Consider the following 11,234-nt stretch of genomic DNA (forward strand, 5'->3'; position numbering starts at 1 on the left):
GGGTTTGCACTGGAATAAGAAGAACAAAGAACATAAGAATGACAATTCCAAGCTGTGTGTGCATTGCTGTAGCAAGAGATTAGAGCAGCTTTTCCTAGCTAAAATAACATGTCGGTATTAGACAGTCTCATGATCAAAACACAATTATAAACGAATGACTATAAGCAAAAATTTCCTGATTCATCATCCTCCAAACCACTTCAAAAGGGAGTGAGTTTCATGCCAAAGAGGGATCACGATGATGGTCGGTGATCCAGAGTGGGGTAGTAGTTGTTGTTGTTGTTTGTCGCATCGACAGGTGTGGAATTGACTGTTGCCAAGTTAGTCTAGGACCATAATTCAGAGAAAAAAGAAAAGCTCACCTCAAGCACTGGCCGAGGCGTTGGCAGAGGCGTTAGCACTGGCGTGTCCCGAGCCAGAAGCCTCCGCATTAGCGTTAGCAGTGGCAGAACCGCCACCAGTAGCGGTGGCGTCAGCATCAGCATTGGCATCAGCATCTCCATCAGCCGAAGCATCGGCAGTAGCGCTGGCGTTAGCATCGGCGCTGGCGTCGCCGCCAGCTCCCGCGTCGAGTCCTGCATCACCACCTGCGCCTGCCCCGGTGTCAGCACCCGCACCAGTGTCAGCTCCGGTATCAGCACCTACGCCAGCATCACCGCTGCCGCTGCCGCTGACGCTGCCGCTGCCCGAGACACCAGCCGTGAGACCACCGCCGGGAAGGGAGACGCTGGTGGTAGTGCCGAACGAGACAGTAGTGCCGCTGGGGCCAGCGACAACAGTAGGGGTAGCACCGCCGGAAGCACCGCCAGAGGCACCGCCGCTGCCAGAGAGATCACCAGAAGCACCGCCGGAGACACCGCCAGAAGCACCACCAGAAGCACCGCCAGAAACACCGCCGCTGCCAGAGAGGTCGCCCGAAGCACCGCCAGAAACATCACCACTGCCACTGCCGGAGAGATCGCCCGAAGCACCACCGGAAGCACCACCGGAAACGTCACCGCTGCCGCTGCCGCTGCCAGAAACATCGCCGGAGGCACCGCCGGAAAGACCGCCCGAAGCACCGCCCGAAGCACCGCCAGAGACACCGCCGCTGCCAGAGAGATCGCCAGAGGCACCACCAGAAACATCGCCGCTACCACCAGCAGCTCCAGTTGCAACAGGGGAAACACCAACGTCACCAGTAGGAGTAGCACCAGCGCTGCCGCTGCCGCTGCCGGAAACATCACCAGAGCCACCGAGACCGGCACCGGCACCGAGACCGGCGCTGCCACCGAGACCAGCACTACCGCTAAGACCAGCGCTTCCACCGAGGCCGGCACCGGCACCCAGGCCAGCGGAGGGGGTAGCAGCGGCACCGGCACCGAGACCAGCGCCAGCACCAAGGCTAGCACCCGCGCCCAGACCGGCGCTGGCGCCAAGATCAGCTCCAGCACCCAGACCAGCGCTGCCGGAAGCACCGCCAGAGGCACCGCCAGAAGCACCGCCAGAAGCACCACCGGAGGCACCACCAGAGGCACCACCAGAGGCACCAGCGCCAAGATCGGCACCAGCACCCAGACCGGCGCTACCACCGAGGCCAGCACTAGCACCAAGGCCAGCATCAGCACCAAGGCCAGCACCAGCACCCAGACCAGCAGAGGGAGTAGCAGCGGCACCAGCGCCGAGACCAGCACCAGCACCAAGGCTGGCGCCAGCACCAAGACCGGCGTTGGCACCCAGACCAGCGTTGGCACCGAGACCGGCGTTCGCGCCCAGATCAGCTCCGGCTCCCAGATCAGCGCTGCCGCTGCCGGTGGCACTAGCACTACCGCTGCCGCTGCCACCGAAGAGACCGCTCAGGCCGGCACCCAGACCAGCGCCCAGACCAGCATTCGCACCAAGGCTGGCAGCCGCGTTTCCTCCGAGCCCAGCACCTAGACCGGCACTTCCGCTGCCGCTGCCGCTGGCACCGGCACCCAGGCTGGCGCCCAAATCAGCACTGCCGCTGCCGCCCAAGCTGGCACCCAGACCCGAGCTTCCGAAGAGGCTACCAGCGCCGCTCAGGAAGGGAAGGAGACAGGGAATGGGGATCGCATTAACGGAGACGGTCGAAGCGAGCACAGTCGCGGCGGAAACCTTGGAAACACGCATCGTGATTTCTGCTGGTGTCAGTCACTGATCGCAGAGCAAAAGAGGCGGTATACTTACCAAATTGAAACAAGTTGACAAGAGTGAGAAGGAAAGAAGTGAGGAGAGTAGGAAGACGATTATAGCTAGATAATCGTGTGAGAACGAAGGAAATGCTACCAGAGCAATGTTTTTTGAGGGTTTAGGAGAGAAGAAAGAAAGAGAAAGAGAGAAGTGGTTGAAGGATGATGATGGAAAAAAGCACAGAAACGCGAGGATGAAGACGCCTTTTATCTTGAGTCTCTCAAGCCTTCGAGGCCGGATGAGGTTCGGGATGATCTATTTCAAGAAGCGGTCATGAAACCCTTTGTGTTTGAGGGTCTATGATCGTCCCGAAGAGGATCTCACTCTCTTGCCCAGATCACGGCTGAAAGCCAATCCCTGCCAGTCGAAAAGCACCATCCAGGTAAGGTTCCTGACCATCTTGGCTTAGAGGGAACCGTCGACCGTGGTTATCAGACAGGGGTAGACTAGACCGGGGTCCGTTGGGATCACGATGTGGTCCATGTGTAGCCTGGACTCCTCTTGCGTGATGGTGACCTGAGGCCGAGCGGTCGCACAAGTACATCGTGCGATGGGGAATGGACCATCACAGTAGCAAGAAGCGACGGGGCCGGCTGGGGAGACTCCAAATCCGTCGCATTGAAACGCGCTAGAGATCCAGGTTCTGCTTTGGTTCTGGATGGGTCTCACGAGATGGTCCGTGTGCGAACAACATGAAGAGCAACTACAGGCCATCAATCATTCGAACACTTGCCCTGAAAGTAGGTTGTGGTCTCTGCCGTTGGCTCATGGTCGTCTTGATTGCGATTGACGGTGCCGAGAGTAGTGACACCAGCTTGAATAAGGCCAAAATGAGTTGTGCCTGAAGCTTTCCCGGATATGAGAGAGCAGACCGTGGATAGAACGCCTGCTGTACCGAAAAGGAAAATCCAAACAATGGTTACTAGAGCAGCCCGAGACGCGGGTGATGGAGAAGGTCGGGGTTAATGGCCGACCCAGGGCAAGTGGCTATTCTTAGGGTGTAGATTCGGGAAGAAACTCCACTCGAAGAACATGTTTGGCTGGACTCTGGAGTAGGGACAATAGTCCCTATCCCTCGAGGGTGTGCGGAGCCAAAGTCATCGGGCGTGCTTAGCACAGAGTTTTTTCTCCGACTAGACCGAGGGAGCAGTCCTATTGCATCCCGAGGAATCCTGCCCGAGTGGATCGACCGGAGAGCCTCCTGAGCTAAACCTTAAAGCTGGCTACGAAAGAGGGTCGATGCTTGGTCGAAACTTCGATAGCTTCGGGGTTCTTCCCTACCTGGACTCCTGGAGGGCCTCTCGGAGGCGGTGTGTCCGTGAGGGACTTCACAATCCCGCGGAAGACAAGTGTGGATCTTCGTGATTGTACGAAGTACTAGCGGATTGGCCAATTGTTTGATCGAACAGGTGTTTTTCACCCACATCACATGCGGAAGGCTCGATTTGAGGGTGCAATTGAGCAATTGAGGGGCAGCAGTGAGGGAAAAGATTGATCCGAGCCAATTCTTGGGAGTTCCCGGGCCCAGAGCGCGAACGGTGGGGGTTTCATGATGAGACGATCGAAAATTGGGGTTGCTGGGAATCCGGGATCCTCAAACAACGGCGAGCCTCACTAGCGGCTGATGCTATTTTGGGGGTGTTCGAACTGAACAGACGAGAAGAGACTTGTGAGATTGTGATGAATATCGCAAGCACTATGTCATGATCAATGAGTGTGGCGGATTGATTGATTGATTGATTGATTGATTGATTGATTGATTGATTGATTGATTGATTGATTGATTCTCTGTTGCAAGTCCACAAGCATGGAGACGGAGAAAGGGGAAAGCAGGAAGCAACTTGGAAGACTCGGAAAGGGAAAAAGTGGAGAAAGAAAGAAAGCTCGGGCCGAGGGTGGAGCCGACCCTGGTTTCTGCCGCCCCCTTCCGACACTCTCAGCTTCAAGCCTGGCTCAATCAGGAAAACCCTTTGGGCGACTCATTCCCTCAATCCTATGCCTTGAACTGTTTGGGCCACTTGATTGACAACTGGACTTCTGGGAGAAAATTAATCCCGCGCACATGGGAGCCATTCACTTCCATACCAAAAATGCATCCCTCATCAAACCTACCACGGACTGGTCATAGCAACTCCAAAATGTGAAGAAAAATCTAGTTCCAGTTCCTCTAGCTCTGGGCAGAGCTGGTCATGTTCTTTCTCCTTTCCTTTACTTTTGTTCTTGTTATCGAAGTACTTGCCTGTTCGCCGGGACTGATGGACTCTACCCTACCCACTTATTCATGGGTTTATCCGCGTGTTTATCCATCCATGATCATGCAGTGAGCTTCTTCCTCAGTCTCAATCTGCCTGGTTCCTACAGCAATCTCCGTCCTGAAGCACAAATCTCAACCCAATTGTCTGTTCGATATGACCAAGACTCCTAATTGACGGGGTCAAACAATAAAAGTCAGAATGGTAATTTCTATGCCGGAGCCCTAGAAGCACCATACCATGCCCTCAATCATATGAAGCACCAGTACTCAACCATTCCTCCAGACCAGATACAAATAATCCCCTCCCCGACCTGCATTAATATCCGTCGTCCATCCGCGATATCCCCGCCGTCCCAGATCGGTGCTGCTCATCTCATCCGTGCTCCGCAGGAGCTTCAGGTTCGAAATCCCGAAGCCCTCCGCGGCCACGGTCGAGGTCTCCAGGTAGCGGTATTGTCCCCCGGCCCCTTTGGCCAGGTCCATCTGGCCTGGCTTCTCCGTGTTCGAGAACACCACCTTGATGTTGTGTAGGCAGTTCTGCGGGTCCTGAAGATAGTTGGCCACCAGCCAGACGTACCTAGGACGGTCAGCCACCGCACACACACCCTCGTGACGCTGGAGCAGTCAGAGCTTACTTCCCGCCGAAGCCCGCGTTGATGTCGCCGTTCTTATCGTCAACGACGGGGATGGTGTTGCTGGGTTTCTCGTTTTCGTGGTCGCCGTAGACGGCCTTGCGGAGTTAGCTGGGTTTGCTCACAAGGGCGCAAGAAGACACACGTAGAGATTATTGAGCCAGTCGGTCATGTTGGAAAGACGTTCGTTCTTATGTTCTCGTAGCTGACTCGAGCGGTAAGGTTGTTGTTAGTAACGAGGTCGCTTCACTGTTTTCCTGTTGTCTGTTGTCCTCCGTTCAAGAGAGGAAAATGATGAGACTTTATATAGCCCTCTGGCTTTTTATGTCTATGGGATATGGTGAGCTTCGTGATTAAGCTGAAAATGAGGCAGCCCATCGAAGCGCCAAGGGAAATTTCAAACCAACCTTTCAACAGCCAAGCGGATGGCGCAGCTTCCTACTGACGCCAAACACGAGCGATGGAAACGTTGGATGGAAGCTGGTTCGTCTGACCCTAAATCCAGCCGCATCGTCAGCGACTTTTGACCGAAACATAACGATCATCCCTCACTCGACATGACTGATACAATGACTTTGTTGATAAATATGAACAGAATCAATACAATGTTGTGCCTTGGTGCTGATTGTTTACTTGAGATAGTGCTTAGGGTGGCTTGCGGCTGAGCTGTGGTCGTATTGGCCGCTTATATTGTGATTCCGCACCACCAATGCAGTCATCCCTATGTTGGCTTGTTTCCTGTAGTTCAATCATGCCATTCGGTTCAGAGCCTCATTCAGTGAAGAAACAGCTTTGTGGAGTTTGTGTTTTTGATGATCCTTATTTTTGTCGGTGACCCAACTCGCCCAATCATAACATTAGATTATGAATGCGGCTGACGCCACTGTCAGGACTAGACACATTCTAGAGCAGAGATTATGACCCTAAATACTAAAGTACGGTGATAGATATGCCAAGCTCTGCCCTGCTTGTTCGAAGAAGTCGAGCATATAAAACGACTCCGAAGTACAGTACATTCAGGCTTCTTGGAAGATCATTAGCTATGTTGAGTAGACTCGGGTATGTTTTTGCTTCTAATCCCACAGTCTCTAGGCAAACAAGGGTCAATGGCGACAGCCAGTCGGACATGCCGATGAGATAACCGCCGTGGCTGCGCCAACCCTATCAGGTGCGGCGCTGCTCAGGCGGCCTGTGCGAAACCAAGGTGAGCAAACCTCTTCCCCCAGACGCAGCTTAAGATTCGGTTGATTCCCATAAGAAGGTTTTTGGCGAATCGACCTTTTGGTTACACGGAAGCTAGGGCTTCTTCTGGACCATCATTCATCGGATGGTCGGATTGTCTTCATTTAAGCGCTATCCAGCTGGTATGGAGCCTGCGTGAGCCTAATCCATCCCAATGATTCTAATGCGGGGCAACAATGGGCACTTCCTGGAATGGCGACTGTAAAGGGCCCAAGCCAGGGCTAGGTGCGAATTCTGATATCACAGGAACTGGTGTAGGTCTACCCTCCCAGAAGAACAAGTGATGCCTTGCTTACTCTCTCTAAGGTCGTGCTAAGCTACCTCATCACTGCCGGGATCGTGGCAGCCATTCTTGTGCTGTATTACCTATTGGTCTTTGATCCAGACTCCGATCCCTTCGAGAACTCGAAACAGGGGCATCTCCAGAGATCATATCTCCCGAATCTAGTGGATAAGCTGATTATCTCACAACGCATTCGTGCACTGAGATCGCGGTATCTCCCTGTAGGGCTTGATGAGGCATTTTTAAAAGTCTGTTTGTGCCAGTTCGCCGGTAGCACCCACCCGGTGGCATATTTCGCTAATAGCCTAAAGTGTATTCTAGCATTCAGTGACATGCAACTCTTGACCGGATTCTCCATTCTCATCACTGGGGCCTCACAGCTTCGGGGCGGATTGTCTACATTTAACTGGAACGCCGTCATCAGTCTTGCCTGGTTCTCCGTCATGACGAATCTGATTTGCCTAACAATACTGCGGAACTATCTCCATAACCATTCAGGCGACCGCGCATGGCGCATCTTTTTTGTGGGCGCACTGTGCCTGTTCCTGGTGATCGGTCTCGGTTTTACTGGTAACTATAACTGGATAACCGATAGACAGATACCCCTGCCTCCTAATTCCTCTGACAAGGATTTGATGTGCGATAGTCATGCTTTGAGTGAGGGGTTTCCTCCGGCGATCGACGACGCTGCCACGTGCTATCTTCTAGCCAAGCCCGAAGCAACGGAGGGCTTCTTATCAATGCTTCTTGCTGTGCTCCTAATCATCTTCTCGTTTATCTCTCGTACTGTCCGACTTTCGCGGTCGATCTCGGTAAATTGGCTGGGAAGATTTAGAATTGGACTCAGGCTCTGGGTACATGCCGGCTTGAAGTACGTGCATGACTGGTCTGATGCAGCAAAGTCTCCCCGGGGTCTCAAGTCCACTCTGTTCTACCTTCCAACATTGGCGTTGACTCTGACCGCTCATCTTCTCGTCAAAGGGTTCACCTCTATGCTTGCGGAGGTCTCTGATCCCTTCTCCGAAGCCCCTTTATAATAGACACTGACAGGAGACAGATAATCTGGCTGCTCGTCGCTTTCATCTGGGGAGTACTCCGTCTTCTTTTCGGCATCTGGGCAACAGAATGCCCTGTGGGCTTTCCAGGTGGTGAGGAGGATGATTGGACATTTGGGCAGGTCATTGCTGTGGTACTCGTTGCAGGGCCTATGCTCACCATCATCCAATCTTTCTATAAGCTTCTTGGGGAGGGTATCGGCACGTACCCTCGCAGATCGAATCTTCATCGATCATACAGAGACTCAAACTGACCGTGCTCAGCAGGCGCCAAGCACACCGCTCTGCCATCGCAGGATGCAACCAGCCAGGAGAATCTTACTCTGCAGCTTCTGCCCGTCCAAATCTCGGACCCAGTCACTACACCTTTAAATCCATCCTCACTCCCGCACCTCAGTCACCTCGACTTTCAAAGCGATATCTGGCAGTCGCACCACTCAACCCTATGCATCTCAGTCCTCTACTGTATCTTTATATGCATTGTGTTCCTGGTTGAGGCGGTCTTCGTCGAATCGGTGGTAAGAGTTTTTGACACGTTTGGCTTTGGCTACGGCTTCGGGCAAGTTCTAGGGTTTCTACTTCTCCCTGTGGCAGGATTGGTAGAGGTCATTTTACTGTCGCTCGCGATTGCAAACACGCTCGGCCACCGCTCGCGTTGGCTTCGACGTCCCTTACAGAGTGTTCTTGTGCTGTATGGCTTTCCAGTTCTGTGGTTCCCATCCTCGTGGTATTGGTGGCATGGGCTCATCCCAGGGTGTTATTTGGTGTTCTGTCTGGTTGTGGCATTATGGGAATGGATGTCTTCGCGGGGTGTGGTATAATGACATACACTACTACAACCAAGCAGAGAAGCATTCCCAGGGTCTTTGGTGGTATAAGCTTGGACTGCCTGGGCCAGAGTCAAGAGACTATGTCACTGAGCGCAGTCTCGTTCACCGAGAGCCCATGGGCATTCGCTTTATATCACGTGATCGCGTTCTGCGGTCGGGTATAGAATGCTGCTCAATGCCATGTTATGGGACAACAGCAGCTAGTGTTTTCGCATTGACATTATTACATGCTATCGGGTTGCTGGTTGTGGTTACGCGTCAGTGCGACTGTGATGTTGCATGTTTTACGGGGTAGTGTCCCATCGTCGACAAGGATGCTGGAGAAAATATATACAACCGGGAATAGGCGCCACAGGCAGACATTTGTCAAGACGTAATGCAGGAAACCAAGTCCAATTTAAGTGCTCAATCCAAAATAAAACAATCTGGGTCATGCCTATGTATGGAGTAAAATAGTATCTGCCTGATCCTCTTTTCAGTGTTGGAGAAATAGACAATATTGTCCTCAATGGCAAGACCGAGAAGCCACATTTGGAAGTATACACATTGTTACACATAAGTCAGTAATTGGGTACCAATATCACAACAACAGGTGCTGTGGTCTAGTGGTATGACGTCACGTTGTGGCCGTGCCAGCCCCGGTTCGATTCCGGGCAGCGCCACTCTTTTTTGGCTTTGTTTTTCTGCCCCCTCCCTTGAGCGCCTGAAGAGATTGTCCGCCGAGGCGTCTTGGTCGTGGTTAAGCCGTGAGCGGAAGAAAACATTGCTTTTCTTGGCGGTTTTGTTCCAGACCCGGTTCCAAAGCTCATATCCACCATGACAAGTTCTGTCCATCATGTCAACAGACCAGCGCACTCATCCGCACCAGGGATTGTAGCCTAACCCCGTCGAAGTTCTATGCTTGCTTCGATCGCGGCTGCATTGTGCTTATTGATACCAGGGTGCTACGAGTTGGCATAACTGTCCAATTCTTGATTTCCAATCCCTCCATCGAAGTGCGGAATACCGCGCCCTCCCATTATCAAGCATCCGCCCGTCGAAGCATTCAACCTCGCCCCTCCCTCCCTCCAAATATTGCTTAACCTATCTGCACGGATGCCTTACAAACTGCCTTGGCATGGTCAGACGCAGACCATCATCCCGTCCCTGGCATCAGTCTAGACGCATCGCCACCAGAAAAGCCCCACGTGCATTGGTGCTTTGGCCCTGGATGGGCGCTTGTGGCGTTTGCTTTCCGAGGTGAGAGTCCATCCTTCCCGTTGCCCATGCAGATACGAGCTTGGACTTCACAAGCTATTGGGCCGTCTCTCAGCCGCACCTCAGAAATCGACCCTGCAACCCCATGTTTGTGCCGAGCAAAGTTGCTTGTCTCGTGTCCGCTGTTGGAGGTTGCACCGATGGCCACTACTTCTCCGTCTTGCCAAGATGGGGGCGGAGATTCTTGTTCGTCCTTCCTCGAATGTGGCAATGGCAGGGTTCAACCTTTCTATTCAGAGGCACATTAATGTATCGTAATCTCCGCGATACGATTCATAAGCCTCGCACATGGTAACTTAAGTAGGAGGTCCAGGGAGGGGGAGTAGAGATGGGGTGGGATGTTATATACGGACCAAGACCCCGACGTCAACGCAGTTTCCGCTCGGGGCACAGCAGCAGTAGCCCTGACCCACCCCCCGCAGTTGTGGTACAGCCCATCACCTGAGAATTGAACAATACACAGTGCGCATCCAACGCAGCGACAAATTCTTCTCTCTTCGTTTCTCTGACACAGCCATCTCTCGGAGCCATGGGCCGCACGACCCGCCCCGCACCTGCGCATACCAAGCAGGGCCAGCACCAACACGCCCAGTCTCGCGGCCTGCGGACTGCTCATGGCCATCCACCGGCTCACCACGCCGCAAGCGCACGCCAGCATGCGGCAGCACACTCACACCCAACTCACCCACGCGCAGCAGCGCATCCACATGCAGCAGCGCACCCTCATCCGGTAGCTCACCAGCCTCACCACGCTCCACAGCACCACCCCGCCGCTCACCACCCTACCGCTCACCACCCCGCGCCACACCCTCAACACAGTCTCCATCCCACTCATCCCACTCATTCAACGCACACCAGCCACCCGCACAGCAGAACACCAATCATAGCCGGCGCAGCAGCCGGTGCAGCAGCCGGTCTCGGGGGCGCGGTGATCTACAACGAATGGACCCAAAACAACGAAACGATCGAGCTACGGGAGAACAACCCCGACGACCGGGATTCCGGGCAATATGTCCGAGACGATGGGGATTACTGGTCTGGCGATGATGTCAATCGTGACAATGATGACAACCGCGGATATGTGGACAACAATGATATGACGTACCCCGGGGACGATGTTGCGACGACCACCCAGTATACCGGGTATCAGGCGCCAGAGGCGCCGAGGATGGAGAAGAGCGATGACGACGATGATTGCTGTGGGGGATGTGGTGGGTGTTGTGATGGATGTTGCGATGGGTGCTGTGGGGGATGCTGCGGGGATAGTAATAATAACAAGGATGATGATGCGTGTTGTTGCTGCTAGGGTAATCGTGGGCTGGGGATGGGGGAATTGCTGTTGCTTGAGACGTATGTACTGTACAGTTTGTTATGTTACTATTGTCGAGTTCTTTACCTATGAATGGAGGGGAAGGATATGGAGTAGTATGGGATGCACTAATCAAGGACGCGCTATCCGCCGAGAAAATTCGCTTGAGGAATGTGTAACTT

The 11,234-nt window shown here is 53.6% G+C and overlaps 4 protein-coding genes and 1 non-coding gene across 5 annotated transcripts; 3 read left to right on the plus strand and 2 right to left on the minus strand.

The window, feature by feature from the left end:
• Positions 1–19: 19 nt before the first annotated feature.
• Positions 20–2,387, minus strand: BO72DRAFT_62059 (uncharacterized protein). The gene is made up of 3 exons (XM_040950569.1): positions 2,188–2,387; positions 363–2,138; positions 20–310 (listed from the first exon to the last, which is right to left on the minus strand). Exon 2 carries the CDS (start codon positions 2,128–2,130, stop codon positions 364–366), a length of 1,767 nt encoding a protein of 588 aa, XP_040802969.1. The 5' UTR covers positions 2,131–2,138; positions 2,188–2,387; the 3' UTR covers positions 20–310; position 363.
• A 2,324-nt stretch (positions 2,388–4,711) lies between these two features.
• On the minus strand, positions 4,712–5,714 carry BO72DRAFT_526498 (uncharacterized protein; the record flags this gene model as incomplete). Its single annotated transcript, XM_040950041.1, has 5 exons — positions 5,681–5,714; positions 5,484–5,571; positions 5,222–5,404; positions 5,080–5,174; positions 4,712–5,021 (listed from the first exon to the last, which is right to left on the minus strand). Exons 3-5 carry the CDS (start codon positions 5,246–5,248, stop codon positions 4,712–4,714), a joined length of 432 nt encoding a protein of 143 aa, XP_040802970.1. The 5' UTR covers positions 5,249–5,404; positions 5,484–5,571; positions 5,681–5,714.
• Positions 5,715–6,344: 630 nt separating this feature from the next.
• On the plus strand, positions 6,345–7,994 carry BO72DRAFT_62199 (uncharacterized protein). The gene is made up of 2 exons (XM_040950570.1): positions 6,345–6,572; positions 6,625–7,994. The coding sequence occupies exons 1-2, from the start codon at positions 6,495–6,497 to the stop codon at positions 7,636–7,638; spliced, it is 1,092 nt and encodes a 363-aa protein (XP_040802971.1). The 5' UTR covers positions 6,345–6,494; the 3' UTR covers positions 7,639–7,994.
• Positions 7,995–9,077: 1,083 nt separating this feature from the next.
• BO72DRAFT_t87 lies at positions 9,078–9,148 on the plus strand. The gene has a single exon. It is a non-coding gene; the product is annotated as a tRNA-His (tRNA).
• Positions 9,149–10,132: 984 nt separating this feature from the next.
• Positions 10,133–11,166, plus strand: BO72DRAFT_62231 (uncharacterized protein). Its single transcript, XM_040950571.1, has one exon. It carries the CDS (start codon positions 10,273–10,275, stop codon positions 11,047–11,049), a length of 777 nt encoding a protein of 258 aa, XP_040802972.1. The 5' UTR covers positions 10,133–10,272; the 3' UTR covers positions 11,050–11,166.
• The last annotated feature ends 68 nt before the right edge of the window (positions 11,167–11,234 follow it).

The sequence above is a fragment of the Aspergillus fijiensis genome (genome assembly GCF_003184825.1).
Source record: "Aspergillus fijiensis CBS 313.89 unplaced genomic scaffold BO72scaffold_15, whole genome shotgun sequence".
Lineage (NCBI taxonomy): Eukaryota > Fungi > Ascomycota > Eurotiomycetes > Eurotiales > Aspergillaceae > Aspergillus > Aspergillus fijiensis.